The 24095-nt window shown below is 43.7% G+C and overlaps 1 protein-coding gene across 2 annotated transcripts; it reads left to right on the top strand.

The window, feature by feature from the left end:
• Positions 1 to 262: 262 nt before the first annotated feature.
• LOC139562140 (ubiquitin thioesterase Zranb1-like) lies at positions 263 to 24095 on the top strand. 2 transcript variants are annotated; one of them, XM_071379523.1, is made up of 10 exons: positions 269 to 948; positions 2705 to 3700; positions 10157 to 10344; positions 12696 to 12849; positions 14928 to 14999; positions 15961 to 16159; positions 16351 to 16471; positions 17786 to 17915; positions 22000 to 22229; positions 22514 to 24095. In XM_071379523.1, the coding sequence occupies exons 2-10, from the start codon at positions 2776 to 2778 to the stop codon at positions 22730 to 22732; spliced, it is 2238 nt and encodes a 745-aa protein (XP_071235624.1). In that variant the 5' UTR covers positions 269 to 948; positions 2705 to 2775; the 3' UTR covers positions 22733 to 24095. The 2 variants fall into 2 exon arrangements, with proteins under 2 accessions (XP_071235625.1, XP_071235624.1); XM_071379524.1 differs by lacking the exon at positions 14928 to 14999 and having other exon boundaries at positions 263 to 948.

Here is a 24095-nt window from a genome sequence, read left to right as displayed (position 1 = left end):
GGCAGAGAACATTTGGCCGGCGCCCGTGAACAAGCTCAGAGGAGTCTTCTTCTGTGACGTAATTGGGAAGTGGGTGGGACGTTCATGTAAATGAACTCGCATTATCGATGCAAAATTTGACAGATGTATTTACTGTTCTGCATATGCTAATGTTTCAAATAGGTTTAAACCAGGGTCACATTCTGCCGTTGGCAAAAGAGTCGTGAATGCTATTTTGATAGTGCTCTAGAACTTCCATCGATTACTTTTTCAATAACCACAACCACAAGCTGTCCTTTACTGCAGACTGCTGCAGTATATTTTTTTCAAAAAGATGACATCATCCTAATGTCCCTTAAAGGTATACAGCTGAGATACAGACATGAAACAAACGCCATGGTGGCTCCGGGAATGGAGTGTAGGTAATAGTCCGTTGTTCATAATTTCAGCTAAAACGGTGAAAATGAATGACATTTTCTTATTTTGACATTGGAGACCGCTGTGATCAAGCTTTTTAACTATTGGCAACGAAAGACGTTGTATCTCATAGGCCAACAGGAGGAAAACAGAAAAACTATCCAATCAGCTTGGCTGTTGGATCCAGGTGGTAAATTATCCTGCTTCTCTCTGGAGTGTATTTTTTTTGTTGTATTTTCCAGCTTCCCCTACGCCGCCATTAAATACCAACAGAACGGTTGTTGGAAATGGAGATTAAAATGATTTAAAGCCCCGGAGAGACGGCAAAGGGACGGGGGGAGGGACGGGGGGGTTGTTGTGCAATTGCATAGGTCTCGAAGCCCCGCACAAATGGAGCACGGAAACGTAAATATGCGGCTTCTGACCAAATAAAAGCTTGACTTCGGAACATACGGATTGGGTTTCTTTGGGAAGACTCGAGTGGATAGAACCGGGGACAAGCTCGAGAACGGTTTGGTTGTGCTTGGAAGAAGAGTGTCAACACAGGAAAAGGTAAACAGACGCCCATGTTCAAAATGTTATGTAGTTAGCATGTCACAGTTTTGTCACCACTTTTGTATGAGATATTGTTTAGAAACGAAGCAGTAAATAATAACGTTACCTTTAGCAATTCATCATAAATTGAATAGGTTACGTTAACTAGATTATTTTCATATTTACCAACGTTAACGCGTTAGTTGGCTACTGTTCGCTAACTAGAATTTGACAAATACAGTAGCCTCTAGCGAAGCTAACGGGCACAACATTGTGTGTTGAGGAATCTTGTCTTTCACGAATGTGAATTTTGCAGAGCATATTGACACACTTATAGAGTCGTCTGCTCTACTCATTGGTGTCTTAGTCCGTTACATCGAAAGTAAATGGCAACTGTACTACTGGTTAGTTAAGTTAACTAACTTGTTTGGTACAGTAGTTAACTGAAGTAGCGGTGGAAAGCTAGTTAACTACGTTAGCTATCTAGCTAGTTGTAACAGATGCCATGGCAGCTTGCTAGTTAGATAACTAGATAGGTGACCGATATCGTATTGACCACACTCTCCCTTCTAGTGACACTAACTAGCTAACATTACTAGTATGGCACATTGACGTAGGCACGCCCAACGCAATATTCGGTAGCAAAACTAGCTACCGTTATCTAGTTGTCTTGTTACATTGATCAGTTTAAATGGCTAAGTAGACTCAATGCACTGAGTTGTTTGAAACCAATCAGGTACCAATCCAGGCTATAAGACTGGTGGTTTCAACTTTAAAATGTAGTTCTAAACCTAGATCTGCAGCCTCTTGAAATGTGTGCTGCAACAAGTCAGGGAATAGTATTCTGTTGTGATAATAGCTAACATATGTCTAAATTGCTTGAGTAATTGCAAACATTCCTCTATATGCTCTTTGCATGGTGTAGGTTTATGTCGAGGAATATTTAAAACATTTTTAATACTTCACTGAGAGAGTGCAGAGTACACTGTTTTGCGCTGATCTAGGACCAACCTATCTCGCCCCTATTGAAAACCTTTTAGTTTACCCAAATAAAAACCTTACGGGCCTAGGTCAGAGCTTTGGGGGGGAAACTCAACTGCATTAAGGGTCATTATTGGTACACGTTTCAGTGTTGCCTGGTGTTTGGTTTCATCTGCCAGGTAACACAGCACTGTTGTCTGGCACGTTTGCTTTGTATCACTGGATATGTTTAGGTGTCCATTTTAAGTAATGGAGGCAAGTCAAGATTGGGTTGCGGCCTGCTACTCTTGACACCTTGTTCTGTGAGTTCAGCTGCACTGAACCTCAGGCTTTGATTAACCACACTGAGAATTAGTGCCAGGTCAAGAGCACACATCATTGTAGCTGTTTGAGCAGGATTGATATAAATGCCAAGGCTGTTTATCATGTCCTGCTCATCCTGTTTGACAGTGTTCAACAATGATCCAGAAGTTGTGAAAAACAAGTGTTAATGTAGCTTTCTTTGTTTTTGTTTCAAAGTTTTGAGGTCTCTAATATCAGGTCTGTTACTTTATGTAATAGGCTATCTGTAATAATAGACTAGGCTTAGCTAGACTAACTAATGATGTTCATGTTTTTACTTATGAAAACATTTCCTTTAAAACATGACATCAATTAAAGTCTAAATGTGTTCGTTCTATCTGTGATCTTAATTCTGTGTGTCTCTGCATGATGACAGTGCAGTCTGTCTGTGATCATCAAAGACCACTATGGCTCCTCCTCCTCAACATTTCCTGTGTTTCTGTTGCCCTAGCATCCTGCTTGCCTGTGTGATCTCCTTAAGTGGAGCTGTGGTGCTGAGCCTCTCCCAGCGGTGGAGCGACAATGACCGAGCTGGGTACCAAGTGGGCCTGTGAGTACTGCACGTTTGAGAACTGGCCCTCGGCCATCAAGTGCACCATGTGCCGTGCCCAGAGGCCCAGCGGGGGCGCCATCATCACTGAGGAGCCCTTCCGGAGCAGCCCTGGCCTGGACACCAGCCGCCAGTGGGAACCCCCAAGCCTGAGTAACAGCCCGCCCAAGGGGGGCTCTAGCCTCCTAATCTGCCCGGACTCCAGCGCCCGTCCGCGTGTCCGCATTGCAGACGCCCCCGAGACCCCCTCCAGCAAGTGGTCATGCCACATTTGCACCTTCCTAAATTGGCCCCGTGCCATCCGCTGCACCCAGTGTCTGTGCCAGCGACATCAGCAGGAGCAGCACCACCATGGACTGGCACAGCAGCCACGCAGCCCCACCGAGTCACCCCAGACCTCAGGCTCAGGATGCCGGCCCGCACCCCCCTCCACCCCTACCGACCCCTGCGAGGAGTATAACGACCGCAACCGCCTCAACACCCGCGCCCAGCACTGGACCTGCGCCGTCTGCACTTATGCAAACTGGCCCAATGCGTGCAAATGTGTAGTGTGTGACCACCCTAGGCCCAATATCCTGACAGAACCTATCGAACTGGCCTGTGAGCCAGAGAGCCTACCACCCTCCATACTCAATGAGCAGGACAGGGACAACAGGAGGGGGGTTGTGAGTGTGGGAGGGGGCGGCGGTGGATTAGTGGGGTGCAGTGGCGGCCAGAGGAGGTCCCCACCCACCGCCAAGCGGGAGGCGGAGGTTAAAATGGACTTTCAGAGGATCGAACTGGCTTCGGGAGCCGGAGTGGGGAGCATAGAGGAGCAGCAGGTGGACTTTAAAAGGCTCAAACAGATAAAGAACAGGATGAGGAGAACTGACTGGTTGTTTCTCAATGCCTGTGCAGGTGAGTCGGTGTGTGTGAGTGGATGCAAAGAAATCAAGGTTCTCTCTCAACCCTGTTTATTTCTCTGTATTCCCAGCTGTGGCGAATGAGATGCTCATTATGGTTGAAATACCTCCCCTGTATTTAGGTACTTCTGTTGTTAAATGGGAGTTCTCTATCTTGTTGGAAGAAAAATATTATCTCTGTTGCCACTGAGCAACAATTAAGGCTGCAAGTCTTGAAAAACAGTAAGTGTTATATTGTACATTTTATGCAGCGATGTAACTGCTTCACTGCTCACGCTGTGAGAGGAGAGGCAGCAGCAAGCTGAGTGGGTGGATGGATGGATGAACTGTTGGGAACTGCTGTGCTGTGTTGACTGGAGCTAGAGGTTGAATTCCTGTCTGACTACAGTGCAGACGCATACCAGATCTTGCAACGCCTGGATAGGTATTTACCATATCAGCTAACTGCATAATATGATATAGGAATCTGGTTCCCGACTACAGTCTGACATGGCACACAACCATTGGTTAATGCAGTGTAGTCAGGTAAGCACTCGGCCAGAGGCTTAAGGTTCACTTCCCATCCTCCCCCCTGACAGATATTCCCGTTTGCTAGACTGAACAGCATGTGCGAGACCACTATATGTATCACCCAGCCTCTGTCAGGCACAGTCTAGGTAGTCTGTGAGTGACTAGGATACTCGGCTCTCCCTTTCAGAGGGTGTCCCTTGAAGCTTTGAATCAAGGGCTAGTCCAGACAGCCACACTGCCCCTTGAGGTTAATGAAGGCAAGCCTCATAATGGTGACTGAGTGGATTCCACTGCTGCTGTCTGGACTACATTTCAGACAGAATTCCATGGGATAGCTAGCTTCCTCCCTACTGTTTATAGTGGAGTTGCCCCTCCCAGTCAGTTTGTCCGCTGATACAAATTTCTCCCCATAGCAAAGTATTCTCTCCAGTGTCTGAGGTACCCAACTTATTACTGTGAAGGGGAAGCTAAGCATGTCCTGTGTGTACTGCAGGGGAACCCTCACTGTCAACAGACACACACCCTGCCTTTCAGTCCCAGGGGCTGGTAAACAGTGGCCACAGCGTGCGGCTCTAGACAGCCTAGTAGCCCGCAGGCCCTGCACTTAAAATATCTGACTGGTGCACAAGTCAAAAATAAACAGGAACATCGAAGATGACCTTCAGCTTTCTGTTCGCAGCCCGGAGCCCTGTTACGTACACTCTACTGGTGTAGTGTTACATGTTTTTTGTATTCATGTTTAGTTGTTTAAACAAGCTGGATGTAATGAATCACAAACGAGCCTACATTAGTTTCCAGGTAGTATTTTTCACAATGATCCTTATTTGAAACTGGAAGTGCCACTTTCCTCAGTAAAGTATGTCATATAATTATGCAGGCTAGGCCTTTGAATGTTAATTTAAAACAACGCTAAATCTGTAACATGGTGGCATTAACAATGCATTGTGGGAAGTACCCTCTATAAAAATTGCATATGCAGGAGCAGTTTTTAGTCATGCTGCATGTACTCTCCAGAAGCTAGGATGTGTGCTCACACAAAGACAAAATGCCCATTTGTATTAAGGGAATTCTGCTTGACTGAGGGAATGCTTGTCTGCTTTACGGCCCACTGGCTTATGCCACAGCAGGTTTATTAGCTGAGTTTTTAATATTTTTTTCCTGAACAAACCATGCTGGCTGCAAGTGGTCCTTATGCTTCAGGAGGGTTTCCCTGACAACCTGTGTGTGTGCCGTTTTACATATGGATGGGCGTCCGTTTGACACCTAAATGAATCGATAAAAGGAGTGAATGCACAGAGGCTACAATAGTAGTCTTGTTTGAGTGTGTGAGTGGGTAGATCAATTGAACAAAGAAGAAAAAACCCATCGAGACACTTCAGCCCTCAAGTACTGGAGTTGAATACCCCTGGGCTTAGCTAGCACATGAACTAGGCTACATGACTTGGCTGCAACACAACCGGAAATGTGATATAATTGGAGATTATTATATGACAGAATAGGAATCGTTTTCACGGGAAGAACTTTGGATAATCCCAACCTTTTCAAAACATTACATTATGTGAAGACTTGCACATGCTCAAGGTGTCAAAAGTATCAACGCCATAACCTGTTTGGAATATAATCTGTCTAGGCTATATGACAGGCCTTTTCTATGTTGACATCTTATTTTGATTGGCCTATTCCAAGTAAGCACTAAGCAGGTGAAGATGCACTTGGAGACTTCTCCTTACATCTGCTGAAACCCTGCAGATATTAGCTTTCCTATTGACCTACATCTCGGTCCAGTTGTGCCATAGTTACTGTATGCAATCAGCTGTAGATCAAATCTCTTTTCTTAGGGAGCGTACTGCTAGCCCTGCATCGCACTCTACCTACCCTAGGCTATATCATGCATAATATCAGGAATTTAGCCATGAAGCTACTGTGGAAAGAAGTCGTAAACAGGCAACGTGTTCTGTAGCTGGCGTGTGGCCAACTCTATTCTGAAGTGCTAGCCTGTTATGTGTCACTGGTTGTCACAAGCTACTGTTATGGCAGACAACCTGTGATGTAGTGCCGACACTGCCAGTTGGAATTCTGTCAACAATTGAGAGCAACAGTAACACTACAGGCCTGTTGCTGATGCTTACTGTTCATCTGGGCCTCTGTCTGCACTTCTTCCTTGACAGGCCATTGAGTGCCCTGGCTTTCTGCTGCCCTGGGATCAATCACACTGACTCCACTATTTACGCAAATTCAATCAATATTGGTTTCCTCATAAGTGTCTCCTGGCTCTGTGAAATGTAGATATGGACACATAGCATATAGGCTTAGCACTTTCTTTTCTCCAGTCCTCTCCTATGTGACAGGTGAAATTGTAAACAACATTACTTGCATACATAACATGTTAAAAAGGCCCCCACCAGAGGGCAATGCCTCCCCCATTTTAACGTGATTCCTGTCCAATCGCAGAAATTGTCCTTAAATGTTCCACCTCTGATGAATGACTCCGGCTGCTAATACATATTCACGAATTGAGGGTGGGAATGTTGTGGGTGATGTCCATGTGGACTGGAGAAATAACAACAAGTAGGGCACTGATGGCTGTCAGTGTAGCTAGCTAGCAATGCTAACCGTATTTAGCAAACTGTTATCTGTTGTTGCTACACCTTATTCAAAGGATTAGCCAGCTAGGCTATGGCTGGATCTGGATTTGTCATAAGCATGTAGGGATAACTTTGCCACAGATTGATAGGGGAAACGAGTATCTTTTGACTTTACCTCAAGTTTTGGCATCTTCCGTAAATTGCGTCTGCGAATCCGCCATAGAAATAGAAAGAATAAGATGAAGATCCGGAAATATGAATAGCATGGTTCTCACAGCTAGGGGAAGGCTACAATGACTTTGCTTATGATGCATGCCGCAAATGATATGTTACAACACCCTGAGCGCATCTGACATGAAACAAAACACCAATACTTGGTCTAACAACTGCATAAGAATCTTGTGGAATCTTCTTTCACGGATGCCTTTTCCATCTAGGAAAGAAAGACCCTTGTGATTTCTATCTGCACCGATCAAAGCAGTGGAGCCTGATCAAAACTTTTACTTATTCTGTTTAAATGGCCTGGGTGAACAATCTTCATGAGTTAGAAAAGTGGATTTGTACAAGTGAAGATTTTTTTGTTTGTTTTAATGTGGCAGTCAGCAGTAGAAACCATAACAAAGCAATTCGACTCGCCCCGGTTTCGGTAAAAAGCTAAGGGATCCCTGTTTCAAGAAAGAAAAGTCCTGAAAACATGTTGGCTCGCTTTTTTGAAAAGAATATGGAAAACAGGCTATAGGATGGAAAATACCAGTGTTTTGACGTAGGTAGAGCCGACTAGCAATAGCTACCTACAGTAAAAAATATTAAAATCTATTTACTTTGAGTCAGATATCGATATTGTCCAAAGATAATAGCGCGATACGTAACTGTAGCGAACATTTTGAGTAAAACACACTTATATTTTGGGTTCTGATGGGGTACAACCGTTGAACTAAGCTCATGAGACATAAGTTATATTCTTCAAGAATTAATGGAAACATATCAAAGTCCAAATATGGGTGTAGCATCTGCTGATTGCCCCTTTTTAATGTGATGGTCATGAAAATATTGTTGGAGTTTTCTCTGTGTAGTGGAGGCCTGCTGATCTGCACCTGGGTCTAACTTGATCGCTGCTACTAATTTACAACATTATTGATGTAAATGAATTAAATAGGCCCTTTCCCCCATGTTCTGTGGGTAAAATCAGCGCGTTCATTCATTTTCTGTCTTCAATAATTGTCAATGTTCTCCACCCTCCCTAGTATAGAGCAACTCTTTTGTATCAATTTCCTTTGATGTTTTGTATATGTGTGGTAAAGGGTGTGTGAGTGCTACTCTTGACTATGCAGGCAGGCACACCCAAACTAATGGACTGCTGTGAGAAGTGGTTGTGATCCTGTCCATCTCTTCCTTTCTGACAAGCTCCAATCGGCACAGTTTGTCCTCCCACTCCCTCTGTTCCTACTCACTTTTTCCTCTTTGTTCCTTTCTCAATATTTCTACTTTTTACTGCAGTTGAAAAACTCATGCACGCACGCACGATCGCTCGCACACACACACACCCTGATTATGCTGCAAAGCATTGTGTGGCCCTTTTTTTTTAGTGTAGAACAATGGTTAGCCAGGGAGTAGTGTTGTGTAATGTGCCAGAGACTGCTAAATGGGTATTCCAGAAATGATGGGAGGCTGGTAGTAGAACTGGAAATGTTCTCTACTTTGATCTTCCCCAACACATTATAGTAGTTTTTTTGTTTTAGTTTTTTTCTCAAGTGTTGGTTTTGTTTCAGTACGGTAGTGGTAGTAAAACTACCCTGGTATCTACAGTGCATTCAGAAAGTATAAAGACCCCTTGACCTTTTACACATTTTGTTACGTTACAGCCTTATTCTAAAAATGGATTAAATTGTTTTTTCTTCATTGCTCTACACACACTATTCCATAATGACACAGCAAATACAGGTTTTTAGACATGTTTGCAAATGTATTAACTGAAATATGACATTTACATAAGTATTCAGACCCTTTACTCTGTTGGAGCACCATTGGCAGTGTTTACAGCCTTGAGTCTTCTTGGGTATGACGCTACAAGCTTGGCACACCTGTATTTGGGGAGTTTCTCCCATTTTTCTCTGCAGATCCTCTCAAGCTCTGTCAGGTTGGATGGGGAGCGTCGCTGCACAGCTATTTTCAGGTTTCTCCAGAGATGTTCTGGCTGGGCCGATCAAGGACATTCAGAAACTTGTCCCGAAGCCACTCCTGCGTTGTCTTGGCTGTGTGCTTAGGGTTGTTGTCCTGTTGGAAGGTGAACCTTCGCCCTAGTCTGAGGTTCTGAGTGTTCTGGAGCAGGTTTTCATTAAGGATCTCTGTACTTTGCTCCATTCATCTTTCCCTCAATCCTGACTAGTCTCCCAATCCCTGCCGCTGAAAAACATCCCCACAGCATGATGTTGCCACCACCATCTTCAGTGTAGGGATGGTGCCAGGTTTCTTCCAGATGTGACAGTTGAACTCTTTGGCCTGATTGCCAATCTTAGTTTCATCAGACCAGAGAATTTTGTTTCTCATAGTCTGAGAGTCCTTTAGGTGCCTTTTTGGAAAACTCCAAGCAAGCTCACATGTGCCTTTTACTGAGGAGTGGCTTCAGTCTGGTCGCTCTACCGTAAAGGTCTGTTTGGTGGAGGGCTCCAGAGATGGTTGTCCTTCTGGAATATTCTCCCATTGCCACAGAGGAATTCTGGAGCTCTGTCAGTGACCATCTTCCCCGATTGCTCAGTTTGGCAGGGTGGCCAGCTTTAGGAACGTCTTGGTGGTTCCAAACTTATTCAATTTTAAGAATGATGGAGGCCACTGTGTTCTTGGACCTTTTTTAATGCTGCAGAAAGTTCTGGGTACACTTTCCAAATCATGTCCAATCAATTGGATTTACCACAGGTGGACTCCAATCAAGTTGGACTCAATTTCGAGTCTCATAGCAAAGGGTCTGAATACTTATGTAAAAAAGGTATTTCTGTTTAGATTTTTTTTAATACATTTGCAAAAATAACCAAACTTGTTTTCGCTTTGTCATTATGGGGTATTGTGTGTAGATTTTGAATGAATTTTAGAATACGGCTGTATTACAAAATACAAAATGTGTTTTGGCAAGGAATAGCCTACAAATGATTTGTATGGTAAACTAAAGAATTTCCACCGTGTCCAACAAACTGCATGAATGACTATTTGACTTTTTCTTTTTTTCTTCTTTAAAAAAAAAATGTAAACAGCGTTTTTAGAGATTGTGTATGTACTATGTAACCTAACATGTCTGTTTACCTGCTCACTGATTCTCTTCCCCCCCCCCCCCCCCCCACACACACACACACCTCTTTCTGCAGGTGTGGTAGAGGGGGACCTGGCTGCAGTAGAGGCCTATAAGTCATCAGGGGGGGACATCGCCAGGCAGCTGACGTCCGACGAGGTGCGTCTCCTCAACCGGTCATCGGCCTTCGATGACGGCTTCACCCTGGTACACCTGGCCATCCGCTTCCAGAGGCAGGACATGCTGGCAGTGCTCCTCACTGAGGTCAGGACAATACACAGGCTCTGCAAATGTATTATCATAATGGTACAGGTCAAGAACTGTTGTCTTTATTCTACTGTACCAGTTCAGCTCGATTAAATGTATGTAATCACTCCATCTCCAGGTTGTTCGTTTTATATTCATCAATGTTTTGACGATACCACAGATGCGCTCTGAGGACATGGGTGTGGGTGTGATGTGTTGTGTTGACGGTAGGCTCTCTTATCCCAGGGTTAGTTCCCCCTAAGGGGGAAGGGGCAGGGTCTACCTGGGGCCTGCTCAGAAGGGTGCACTGTTGCAGAACGTTCAGATAGAAATGGATTGTGTTGAACAAGGATTCAAATCAGGCAAATGAGTCTGTTCTACTCATTACATTCCTCTCTGCAACGCTCTGAACGTTTCATCTGTGTTCCTGTGGCGTTCTGCATTAGCATCGAATAGCCCCCGCGATATGCAACTTTTCAGGGAAGTCAGGAACCAATATACTCAGTTAGTTAGGAAAGCTAAGGCTAGCTTTTTCAAACAAATTTGCTTCCTGTAGCACTAATTCCAAAAGGTTTTGGGACACTGTAAAGTCCATGGAGAATAAGAGCACCTCCTCCCAGCTGCCCCCTGCACTGAGGCTAGGAAACACTGTCACCACTGATAAATCTACTATAATCGATCATTTATTTTTCTACAGCTGGCCATGCTTTCCACCTGGCTAACCCTATCCCGGCCAACATCTCAGCACCTCCTGCAGCAACTTGTCCAACCCCCCCCCCTCCCCCCCGCTTCTCCTTCACCCAAAACCAGACAGCTGATGTTCTGAAAGAACTGCAAAATCTGTATCCCTACAAATTAGCTGGTCTAGAAAATCTGGACCCTCTCTTTTCTAAAATTATCCGCCGAAATTGTTGTAACCCCTATTACTAGCCTATTCAACCTCTCTTTCGTATCGTCTCAGATCCCCAAAGATTGGAAAGCTGCCGCCAAGGCTTTCGACTCTGACAATCACCGCATTCTTACCGGCAGACTCAACAGCCTTGGTTTCTCTAATGACTGCCTCGCCTGGTTTACCAACTACTTCTCAGATAGAGTTCAGTGTGTCAAATCGGAGGGCCTGTTGTCCGGACCTCTGGCAGTCTCTATGGGGGTGCCACAGGGTTCAATTCTCGGGCAGACTCTTTTCTCTGTATATATCAATGATGTCGCTCTTGCTGCAGGTGATTCCCTGATCCACCTCTACGTAGACGACACCATTCTGTATACACCTGGCCCTTCTTTGGACACTGTGTTAACTAACCTCCAAACGAGCTTCAATGCCATACAACACTCCTTCCATTGCCTCCAACTGCTTTTAAACGCTAGTAAAACTAAGTGCAAGCTCTTCAAACGATTGCTGCTCGCACCCTCCCCCCCGACTAGCATCACTACTCTGGACGGTTCTGACATAGAATATGTGGACAACTACAAATACCTAGGTGTCTGGTTAGACTGTAAACTCTCCTTCCAGACTAACATTAAGCATACCCTCGTAAAACTGACTATCCTACCGATCCTTGACTTCGGCGATGTAATTTACAAATTATCCCCCAACACTCTACTCAGCAAATTGGATGTAGTCTATCACAGTGCCATCCGTTTTATCACCAAAGCCCCATATACTACCCACCACTGCGACCTGTATGCTCTCGTTGGCTGGCCCTCACTACATATCTGTCGCTAAACCCACTGGCTCCAGGTCATCTTTAAGTCTATGCTAGGTAAAGCCCCGCCTTATCTCAGCTCACTGGACACCATAGCAACACCCACCCATAGCACGTGCTCCAGCAGGTATATTGCACTGGTTATCCCCAAAGCCAACACTTGCTTTAGCCGCCTTTCCTTCCAGTTCTCTGCTGCCAATGACTGGAACGAATTGCAAAAATCGATGACTGTGTACAGTTACAGTGAATCTGTAAATAGCACACCCGACTACCTCATCCCCATATTATTATGTTGCTCTTTTGCTCCCCAGTATCTCTACTTGCATGTCATCATCTGCACATCTATCACTCCAGTATTAATGCTAAATTGTAATTATTTTTGCATCTAGGGCCTATTTATTGCCTAGCTCCCTACTCTTCTACATTTGCACACACTATACATAGATTTTTCTATTGTGTTATTGACTGCACGTTTGTTTGTAACTCTGTTGTTTTGTAGCACAGCTTTGCCTTGGCCAGGTCGCAGTTGTACATGATAACTTGTTCTCAACTGGCCTACCTAGTTAAATAAAGGTGAAAAAATAAAATGTGGCTTTCATTCTCCCTAGGTTGTATTTGCAGTAGGAGACAGTTTTATCATTCATGTGTCACGTTCTCTGTGTCTAGGTGTCCCAACAGGCAGCGAAGTGTATCCCAGCCATGGTGTGCCCTGAGCTGACGGAGCAGATCCGTCGGGAGGTGGCTGCCTCCCTGCACCAGCGCAAGGGAGACTTCACCTGCTACTTCCTCACTGACCTGGTCACCTTCACCCTGCCAGCAGGTCAGCCTCCCTCTGACCTATTAAACACTACCTGCAGTAGTTTTGTTTAGCCTCGTTACTGTGTATAGTTATGTGGTAGTAACTACCTGCAGTAGTTTTATTTAGCCTCGTTACTGTGTATAGTTATGTGGTAGTAACTACCTGCAGTAGTTTTATTTAGCCTCGTTACTGTGTATAGTTATGTGGTAGTAACTGTTTTGCTGCTCTTCTACTGTAAAGCTCCTTGTCTTCTATGATGGTAGAATGCATGTTTTTTTGGTGGTTGAGAATTGCATAATGGTATAGTTGTTTCCAACTACTCTGAGTGAAATGCTTTCCCTAGTACCAGCTTAGGCTGAAGCAGCGTTTCCCAAACTGTGGGGCGCCCACCCCCATAGAGGTAGGGTAAGATTAACAAACACAGCTTAATTATACTACTAGAGAAAAATAAGATGGATTTCTACTCACACTTAAATCTTGTGATGGTATTTTTTAGATTAGAAGCATAACATTACTTTTGGTGGACTCTCGCAGCATGCTGCTCCGCCTGATCTCTTCCCCTTCTCTCTCCCAATAAACAAACCCTCACATCTGTGAGCTAACTTGGAACAAATTAAATGGTGAAAGACAACTGTGGCAGTATTAGAAACCTTGTAATGTCTGGTTTTTAGTAGGCTGCAAAATTGAAGGGCCTAATATTTCTCAAGCCTGTTTCTCTACTGGAGTCAATCTGTCTCGCTATGTTCCCCCATAAGAAAAGGGGGGGCATGAAAAAGGTTTGGGAAGCACTGGGCTGAAGATAATTGTTTGGGTGCTTTTTCCCCACAATTGCATAGTTCTAAAAGCAACTGTTGAAGAGATGATGGTCTCAACTTTCTGTATGTTTTACATTTATTTCTCAACTGTCAATATTGAGCATTTTGGAACCGTTTAACTTGTACTGCTTTGAGATACAGAGTGCGCAAAGCATGTGTGGACAGTTTGAGGTCTATAGACTTCATTGAGTAGTATGCTGGAATGTTAGAGAAATCAATTGCATTTCTAACTAGCAGTCTATTATATTTAGCTTAGTGAGTTGTTTCCACTTCCTTAGATGGAAGTGATATTAGTATGCAAATGAATCTCTATTGAACAAAATAAATCAAATTCTGGAGCACTATTGAGGGTAGAATCTAACAATGGCATACATTTCTACACAAAATTAATGAAAATCGCTGGTTTAGGTTAAATTGAATTATGCTTTCCCATTTGGACATGAAAAAATGTAACATCTATTTCTTGAATCATACGATCTCAGTAGCACTGTGAATGACTTTCTAAAATTATTGCAAATTGTTTCTGTTGTGTGACACGACGGCAACATTTTGGTGAAACCAAATCATAGGCTGGTGCCACCAACTTAACCAGTGCCACCAGGGGGAAAAGTTAGTCTGGAGCCCTGCATAGCAAAATTGTATTTTCATATGTACCAAGTTTTTGCTCGGGTAAGCAAGGTTGAGTCGACAACTATTTTGGTTGAATTCCTCCTTGAGAAATATCCTACATTGTGGTTGAAAATTAGAGCCACAGGGCTGGTAAGCAGTGATGTCTGGTTATGCAGAGTATTTGGGGGAGCGTGCATTGGCTTCCGACCGCTATAGAAGCCTCGCTGTTCTTTTGCACAACGTCAATGCATTCATTTGTTGAGCTGAAGAATAGCCGCTACTGTTGCGAAGTTCTCCAAGCACACAAAGTAGCTCTAGTGTGGAAAGAAAAGGACACACACACAACAAAACATGTTTTGACATTGGGTAGAAAACAGTCAAATGTGGTGTCTGTAGCTTGCAGTGCTGTCAGTTTTGTTACAGTGCAGCTTTGAGTCCTGCTAACCTCAAGGGAATTAAACCCAAATCACTTCAGCCTGGCTTGATTTAAGGCGTGTGCAGGTCAAGACAGATACGCGTTCTTCTCCAAGCTCCAAACTTCATTTCACTATTGTCAAATAAATACTTGCTCTCTAACTTCCCCTTTTTTGTGAAGTTTTTGGAACTGTATCATGTCTCCCTTGTGTTGTGTATCTCTCAAACCCATTGAATACCACTGTCTGTTTTTCTATACAGATATTGAGGACTTGCCCCCAACAGTTCAGGAGAAACTGTTTGACGAAGTGCTGGACCGAGATGTACAGAAAGGTGAAATATTGACTGACTTCCTGTACATTTCAGTAACTTATAATGCCGCTTTTACTGAATCATGTGTGAGACCCTTGTCATAGTCGACAGTGGAGGGCATCTGTATAGCTTCCTATCCCCCCTACTAAACGAGAAGGCTGCTGTATAGTGTTGTATTACAGGTCTGTTCCCTGCCTGCCAACAGTGTGCCTTCCCTGTCTGTTGGCCTGCCCTTATTGTGTGTGCTTGTGTCTGTGCTAATCAGGCTAATTGAGTTTTAGGATTTCCCTGATCCCTTACTGAATGACTACTTCCTCCAGGGACACACACAACATCAATGGGTTCCATACTGATTGCTTACTCTCTCTAGGGTGTCTTGTGACCTGTTAAGCTCCCCAGAGTTTGCAGCACCCCAAGGGTAACACGCCAGTGTATGGGAAAACAAGGTGACTAAAGTCATCTCTATACTCTCCTGTCTCTGTCTCTACTATGATGAAACTGTGAAGGCAGGTGTATCACTTATCCTTACGCTTGATCCCCTCCTTGAAATATCATAATTCCGGGTTCCTTTCCTGTGAAATAGCATAATTCTGGGTTCCTTTTCAGTGTGGTCCTTCCTGTCCGGGACCCTACCTCATTTGAAGTTGATATGTAAAATGGTTAGGGTTAGTTATGGATCGCAGAGAGCACTAACCTTTCTAGTGCCACCACCTGTCATGTCGGTAGCATCAAGGTGGCCCCTCTATCCGCACCTTGTCTTCATACATAGTGCAAGTCCAGCATCCCAATGGTGTCCTCCTTGCTATCACTGTACTTCCCTATACTTTACACTAGTGGTCCCCAATCCAAATGCTCATTGACTTGATTCATTGAACAGGGATGTTAGTGCTGGGCTGGAACAAAAGTTTGCATGTAAAACCAAATAGTGGTTCATTTTGAAAATGACCCCATGGCTCGCTTTCTCTCTGTGTCTCTCTCTCAGAGCTGGAGGAGGAGTCTCCCATCATCAACTGGTCTATAGAGCTGGGCACGCGGTTGGACAGCAGGCTGTATGCCCTGTGGAACCGCACAGCCGGGGACTGCCTGTTAGACTCAGTACTGCAGGCCACTTGGGGCATCTATGACAAGGACTCCGTCCTCCGCAAGACCCTTCACGACAGCCTGCACGACTGCTCCCACTGGTGAGACCTGGGTCTGGGGTGTGTAGCTGGCTGGGGATGGGGAAAGGATGAGAAGGCTATGTGATTTACATAAATAAACAATCATATAATTTAGAAAAAAAGAGACCCTTCTCATTGCAAAAGGTAACACACACTTGACCTTTTACCACAGGGAGTTGGTACAGGGCCACTGACGTGTGTTCTGTCTGCAGGTTCTACACACGCTGGAAGGAGTGGGAGTCGTGGTACTCCCAGAGCTTCGGCTTGCACTTCTCACTCAGAGAGGAACAGTGGCAGGAAGACTGGGCTTTCATTCTCTCACTGGCCAGCCAGGTGTGTATATATACACACACACACTCATTTCAAATCAAATATATTTATAAAGCCCTTCTTACATCAGCTGATATCTTAAAGTGCTGTACAGAAACCCAGCCTAAAACCCCAAACAGCAAGCAATGCAGGTGTAGAAGCACGGTGGCTAGGAAAAACTCTCTAGAAAGGCCAGAACCTAGGAAGAAACCTAGAGAGGAACCAGGCTATGAGGGGTGGCCAGTCCTCTTCTGGCTGTGCCGGGTGGAGATTATAACAGAACATGGCCAAGATGTTCATAGGTGACCAGCAGGGTCAAATAATAATAATCACAGTAGATGTCGAGGGTGCGACAGGTCAGCACCTCAGGAGTAAATGTCAGTAGGCTTTTCATAGCCGATCATTCAGAGTATCTCTACCGCTCCTGCTGTCTCTAGAGAGTTGAAAACAGCAGGTCTAGGACAGGTAGCACGTCTGGTGAACAGGTCAGGATTCCATAGCCGCAGGCAGAATAGTTTAAAACTGGAGCAGCAGCACGGCCAGGTGGACTGGGGACAGCAAGGAGTTATCAGGCCAGGTACGACAGGAGAAATACTCCAGATATAACAGACTGCCCCTAGCCCCCCGACACAAACTACTGCAGCATAAATACTGGAGGCTGAGACAGATTTCCTTATGCATACAAACATAAAGCTTTAAGCCTTTTAGGTGGCAGGACTTGAGTTGGGATCAGCAGTGTACTGTAACATGCAAAATATTAAGAAATTACGGTCCATGAATTATGCCATACTGCTCTGACCATATAGGAAAGAATGAATAAAGCTTATAGGAAAGAATGAGTGAAGCTTATAGGAAAGCCCCTAAAGTGTATGAGAGCGTCCACTGTTGTGCAACATTAAAGATTCCTGTATTTCATTTAAGACAAAGAGCAACCTTAGGCAAATGCCTCTGTTGTTTTAATACTTGAATCACATGGTGTTTACAGTATCGAGGCATGACTGACCAGGTGAATCCAGATGAAAGCTATGATCCCTTATTGATGGCACTTATTAAATCCACTTCAATCAGTGTATACAAAGGGGAGGAGACAGGTTAAAGTCAATTGATACATGGATTGTGTATTTGCACAACTCAATATTAGGAAGGTGTTCTTAATGTTTGGTATACTTGGTGTATAATAATAATCTGGCTTACGATATTGCTGGTCGTACGTACAATCAGGCTAGCGTAATGCCTAATAACAAGTAATAGCTCAAATCCTAATAGTATATTTTGCAGCTATACTCCACAAAGGTAGTTTAACATGCCTCTCTCTTTGTGTTGTTTCTCTCTCTATAGCCTGGAGCCAGCCTGGAGCAGACTCATATTTTTGTTCTTGCACACATTCTTCGTAGACCAATCATCGTCTATGGAGTGAAGTATTACAAAAGTTTCCGTGGTGAAACACTTGGGTACACCCGTTTTCAAGGTAAGGTGATGTTTGTTTTCTTTGGCCTCAGTCTTAAATTGGGAGGATTTAAAATAAAAATAAAAGTAATACCTTTGATGTATTAAGCTTTAAGTCCTGACAAGCAAAAAATCTTTAAAAATAGTGTTGGAGATGTATCTCTCCTTGTCCAATTAGATTGACGGTTTGGATCATATCTGCTACGTCAGACAAAGCCCTTTTGATGTGAATTAGGCCCAGCACATGAATCGTGGCACACGGATGATGCTATTTTTCGACTGGGTTTGCAGATTTTGCTCAAAGGCCAGTATACAATCAATAGTGAATTTTCCGGATTCAGAGGTGTTTTTGATTTATCACAGCAGTGATAATGGAGGGAGTACAGATGGAGGGAGTACATATTTTTTGGGGGGGGGACTATCGAATAACATTATTTGTATAATTTTTGATCCTTTTTTATATATATATATATATCACACACACCTTTGGAAGTATTCAGACCCCTTGACTTTTTCCAAATTTAGTTACATTACAGCCTTATTCTAAAATGTATTAAATAAATACAAATTCTCAGCAATCTGCACACAATACCCAATAGTGACAAAGCGAAAACAGTTTTTTTTAGACATTTTTGCAAATGTATTAAAAATAAATATCACATTTACATAAGTATTCAGACCCTTTGCTATAAGACTCTTAATTGAGCTCAGGCACATCTTGTTTCCGTTGATCATCCTTGAGATGTTTCTACAACTTGATTGGAGTCCACCTGTGGTAAATTCAATTGATTGAACATGATTTGGAAAGGCAAACGCCTGTCTATATAAGGTCCCACGGTTGACCGTGCATGTCAGAGCAAAAACCAAGCCATGAGGTCGAAGGAATTGTCTGTAGAACTCTGAGACAGGATTGTGTTGAGGCACAGATCTGAGGAAGGGTACCAAAAAATGTCTGCAGCTTTGAAGCCGAGCCCTTTTGTGGGGAAAAACTGATTCTGATTGGCTGGGCCTTCGAGGGCATAGGCCCACCCACTGGGGAGCCAGGCCCAGCCAATCAGAATGAATTTTTTTTCCCACAAAAGGGCTTTATTACAGACAGAAATAGTCCTCAGTTTCATCAGCTGTCCAGATGGCTGGTCTCAGAAGATCCCGCAGGTGAAGAAGCCGGATGTGGAGGTCCTGGGCTGGAGTGGTTACACGTGGTCTGCGGTTGTGAGGCCGGTTGGACGTACTGGCTAATTCTCTAAAACAACATTGGAGGTGGCTTATGGTAGAGAAATAAACACTCAACTCTCTGGCAACAGCTCTGCTGGACATTCCTACAGTCTGACTTACCTAGTTAAATCTTTTTTTATTTTTTTAAGTTAGCATGCCAATTGCACGCTCCCTCAACTTGAGACATCTGTGGCATTTTGTTGTGACAACTGGACATTTTAGTGGCCTTTTATTGTCCCCAGCACAAGGTGCATCTGTTTAATGTTCATGCTGTTTAATCAGCTTCTTGATATTTCACACTTGTCAAGTGGATGGATTATCTTGGGAAAGGAGATGTAAACAAATGTGTGCATCATATTAAAAAAAATAAAAAATAATCTGGGATCATGAAACATGGAACCAACACTTTACATGTTGCATTTATATCTTTGTGTGTGTACACACAAAAGTATGTGGACACCTTTTTAAATTTGTGGATTTAGCTATTCCAGCCACACTGCTTGCTGACAGGTGTAAAAAATCGAGCACACAGCCATGTAATCTCCATTGACAAACATTGTTAGTGGAATGGCCTTACTGAAGGACTTTCAATGTGGCACTGTAATAGGATGCCACCTTTCCAACAAGTCAATTTGTCAAATTTCTGCCATGCTAGAGCTGCCCTGTCAACTGTAAGTGCTGTTATTGTGATGTGGAAACATCTAGGAACAACAATGGCTCAGCCAGGAAGTAGGGCACACAAGCTCACAGAACAGGACCGCCGATTGCTGAAGCGCGTGACAATCATCTGTCCTCGGTTGCAACACTCACTACCAAGTTCCAAACTGCCTCTGGAAGCAACGTCAATAGGTGGACACCTCTTCAAATTAGTTGACTCGGCTATTTCAGCCACACCCCTTGCTGACAGGTGTGTAAAATCGAGCACACAGCCATGCAAGAACTGTTCGACGGGAGCTTCGTGAAATGGGTTTCCATGGCCGAGCAGCCACACATAAGCCTAAGATCACAATGTGCAATGCCAAGCGCCGGCTGGAGTGGTGTAAAGCTCGCCGCCATTAGACTTTGGAGCAGTGGAAACACGTTCTCTGGAGTGATGAATCACACTTCACCATCTGGCAGTTCAACGGACGAATCTGGGTTAGGCGGATGCCAGGAGAACGCTACTTGCCCCAAAGCATAGTGCCAACAGTAAAGTTTGGTGGAAAAATAATGGTCTGGGCCTGTTTACTGATGGTTCGATCTAGGCCCTTTAGTTCCAGTGAAGGGAAATGTTAATGCTACAGTATACAATGACATTCTAGACAATTCTGTACTTCCAACTTTGTGGCAACAGTTTGGGGAAGGCCCTTTCCTGTTTCAGCATAAAAATGCCCCCATGCACAAAGCGAGGTCCGTACAGAAATGGTTTGTCGATCGGTGGAAGAACTTAACTGGCCTGCACAAAGCCCTGACCTCAACTCCATCGGGATGAATTGGAACGCCGACTGCGAGCCAGGCCTAATTTCCCAACATCAGTTCCCGACCTCACTAATGCTCTTGTGGCTGAATGGAAGCAAGCAAATGTATATAGTGTTGTTCTTGTCTAATGTTCTGTATTATCTCTTGTTTTGTGTGGACCCCACTATCCCATCTTTCACAGTATATTACTATTTCTTTTTCCAATTCATCCTTCAATTTTACTGTGATATCTTATGAGGGTCTTAAACTTCTTTGTTCAATTTCTATCAAGATTCCCCTAAAAAATAAATAGTAATCATATTTCCCATTGTTTCTTCATTGCAGTCTTCACGGGGCTGACTGTCCAATGCCCCATGCATTGAGCATACTTTTTGTGTTGCGAGAATGTTATATATTATTTTTGTATTATTATAGTTTTAAATTGAGAAGACCGAATTGATGCGTTAATCATTTGGTATATCAGTTTATAAACCCGATAACATGTTATTGGGACATAAAATCTGTTCCCAACTATCCCTAATTTTAGGGCTAGTTGGGAATGCAAAATTTGAGGGAGTTGACACTTGATTAGAAATCGTCAGTCTCGTGGCATGATCCTGACAAGATTCCCTAATGTACATGACAGAAGAATGCATGTTTTCCGTAATATATTCAGTCCGTGTTGATTAGTAAGGGGAAGAGGGAGTTACAATTGTTCAACATGATTGTTCCAATGCTGATACAGCATTCATGTGACTCTCTAAAATGAGTCAAACAATTCTGCCAAAATAATCCTACCCCAACCCCACTTCCTAACTATGCAGCAATGCAGAAGAATGGATCACACTGTACATACTTTTAGAATATCTCTCAACATATGTTAGCTGTCAGGAGAAGGAGTGGTAGTGTAAAGCAGGTGCCCAATAAGGGCTGAGGGCGGGGTCCACGTCTGTGTACCCTAGTAAAAACAGTCTGGCTTGAGTTATCCTGCGGAGCCCGTGCAGCGGCTGCAGCCATAATGAAAGCTCTCTAACGATTGTCTGCCTGTGGTAATGTCATGCTAATAGAGGAATGATATAGGCTACTGTTTGTGTTAAGGAGGGGCTGATGGGTGTCCATGGAGGGTGGGAAGGAGAAAGCTGTTTAAAACACAAAGCTCCAATAAAAACACAATGGCAGACTGTTGCACAGAGAGGGATAGCAACTGTTCTAGACGCTTGAACAGTGGTTTGTGGTTTCAGTTGTGTTTACTTGCACAGGCTGTCTGGTGGGTTAGGAGGCTGACTGAATAGTCTAAGGGAAAAAGTGTCCATTGTGTTTGGGAAACTGTTGAGAAATACGTGTTCCTTTTCTTTTAGGTCTGGTCATTTTTGGTTTGTTTTCTCCTTTTCTGTCCCTTTTGACTCTTTTTGATGACCTCCCTTCCTCATTCATCTCTCCCTTTCTCTCTCCAGGTGTGTACTTGCCCCTGTTGTGGGAGCAGAGTTTCTGTTGGAAGAGTCCCATCGCGCTGGGCTACACGCGTGGCCACTTCTCTGCACTGGTGGCCATGGAGAACGACGGCTTCGACAATCGGGGCGCAGGCGCCAACCTCAACACAGACGACGACGTCACCGTCACCTTCCTACCGCTGGTGGACAGCGAGAGAAAATTGCTCCACATCCACTTCCTCTCAGCACAGGAGGTAGGAGGGAGCTCCCGCTGTGGTATCATGAATATGTATATGGACCCCCCTGACTGGCTGCTTTAAGGATTTAGTCTGATTTTACTATTCATGTTGATTACATAGTTCTATTATACCCTCCGCTTAGTGACTATAGTATAAAATGTATGTCTAGTAAGAGTCTTTTGCTGTTCTCGTGAAGTGGCTGGATTGTGAAATGTAATTTTCTCAGTATGAGAGCATCCTGTAAAGGTAACTAAAGAGATATAGTCTCATGGTAGATGGTGTGTGTCTGTCCATGTCAGATGGGTAATGAAGAGCAGCAGGAGAAGCTGCTGAGGGAGTGGTTGGACTGCTGCGTGACGGAGGGCGGAGTGCTGGTGGCCATGCAGAAGAGCTCCCGCAGGCGTAACCACCCCCTGGTCACACAGATGGTGGAGAAGTGGCTGGACGGCTACCGACAGATCTGCCCCTGCGCCTCTCTCTCCGACGGTGAGGAAGAGGAGGAGGAGGAGGATGAGTGACGAAACTGGTGTAGGCGGGGTCCCCAGGGGCAGGGGTCCAGCCTCGTTTTTTGGTTTATTTCCACCTTTCCTGACACGGACAAACTGAAAGGGGAGGGAATCCTGAGCCTCACCGCACCCTGGCAGAGGACACACGCATACAAATATCTTAGAGACTGACAGAAGAAATGGTCCACTGCTGCAAAAAGACCTGGGGATGATGGGAAATAAAGGATTATAGTATACTAATGCTATTTATCTTTATTGATTTTCTAATGTAAAATCTTTATCCAAAAGTATAAATGCATGTGGTTGTTTAAAAAAAGAAGTATAAGAAAATATACCAGCATTGATTCAAACATCTTTCTGTTCATTATGGGCACTGACGAAGCACACTTGCAAAATTACTGTTGTTTTTCCAGTTGAAATAGAGTTGGCTTTTTTTTGATGGGCAGTGACTAAGCCAACATCTTTGAGTCATGGGACCCAACGGAGAACTGGCTCGATTGTGTCATATGAACTTAATTCTTAATACTAAGCACTGCGCATTTATTGAAAGACACATTTCTATATGAATATAACTGCTTGAATAAAGGTCATTTATTAAGCTTTGAGATGGCAGTTCAAAGTCACTAAGGTTTAGGAGACAGATCATACACATGGATGTTTAGTTTACCTTTTTTCCGACTGGCTGAAATGAAATCTTGTTTTTAATTTCGTCTCCAAACTAATTGTACATATTTATTTGTTTGGGAGCTTTTGAGCTAAGGAGAGCTTTGATTCTCTATTTTTCTTTCATTTATTTAAATCTAGATGGGTTTTTTTAGGCTGCACTAACATTTTTGCGGTGAGGAAAATAACAACCATCTGTAAAAGTTGACTTCAGTTCTCGTGTGATTCAGTATCTCATTTGAATGGTTGGTGATTTTTGGGAGGAGCGAGTAAGACATTCAATCCAACATTAAACCAGAAACACACCAGTTTCTTGTCATATTCTCATTTTTCCTCTGTCTTGCTATTCCTCCCTGTCAAGTTTAACCCATGGTACCTGTGTTTTATTTTTCTCTAATGTATATGTGAACATCTTGAATTGAGTTTAAGGTCTTTGAGGGACTACACATAAACCAAAGTTCTAAAATCATGCTTTAGCAGTGAAGGAAGTTTCTGTTGGGTTTCCTTGCCGTTGAGTACTGTAACTTTTATTTTGGTGTATTACAATCTAGTTATACACGTTTTGAGCATCACCTGTATGTTGCTTTGTATTTATGCAATAGTTTCAGATCTGACTGATGGTTTGTGGATTTAGGTAAAAGCCTGACCTCGCTTTAGCGTGTGTGGCACGGACAGGAAAAAATAAAGGAAAACCTTTTTGAATGTCCAATTA

This window comes from Salvelinus alpinus, chromosome 32 (genome assembly GCF_045679555.1).
Source record: "Salvelinus alpinus chromosome 32, SLU_Salpinus.1, whole genome shotgun sequence".
Taxonomy (NCBI): Eukaryota; Metazoa; Chordata; class Actinopteri; order Salmoniformes; family Salmonidae; genus Salvelinus; species Salvelinus alpinus.
Note: the sequence above shows the minus strand (reverse complement) of the source record. Positions and strands in the feature narration are given on the sequence as shown.

What these genes read in the sequence shown, in the direction of transcription:
- LOC139562140 (XM_071379523.1), top strand. Translation starts at nt 2,776, where the DNA reads ATGACCGAGCTGGGTACCAAGTGGGCCTGTGAGTACTGCACGTTTGAG. An exon ending in CACCTTCACCCTGCCAGCAG is followed by an intron (nt 12,850 to 14,927) that starts GTCAGCCTCCCT and finishes TTTTCTATACAG; the next exon opens with ATATTGAGGACTTGCCCCCA. An exon ending in ACTTCCTCTCAGCACAGGAG is followed by an intron (nt 22,230 to 22,513) that starts GTAGGAGGGAGC and finishes TGTCCATGTCAG; the next exon opens with ATGGGTAATGAAGAGCAGCA.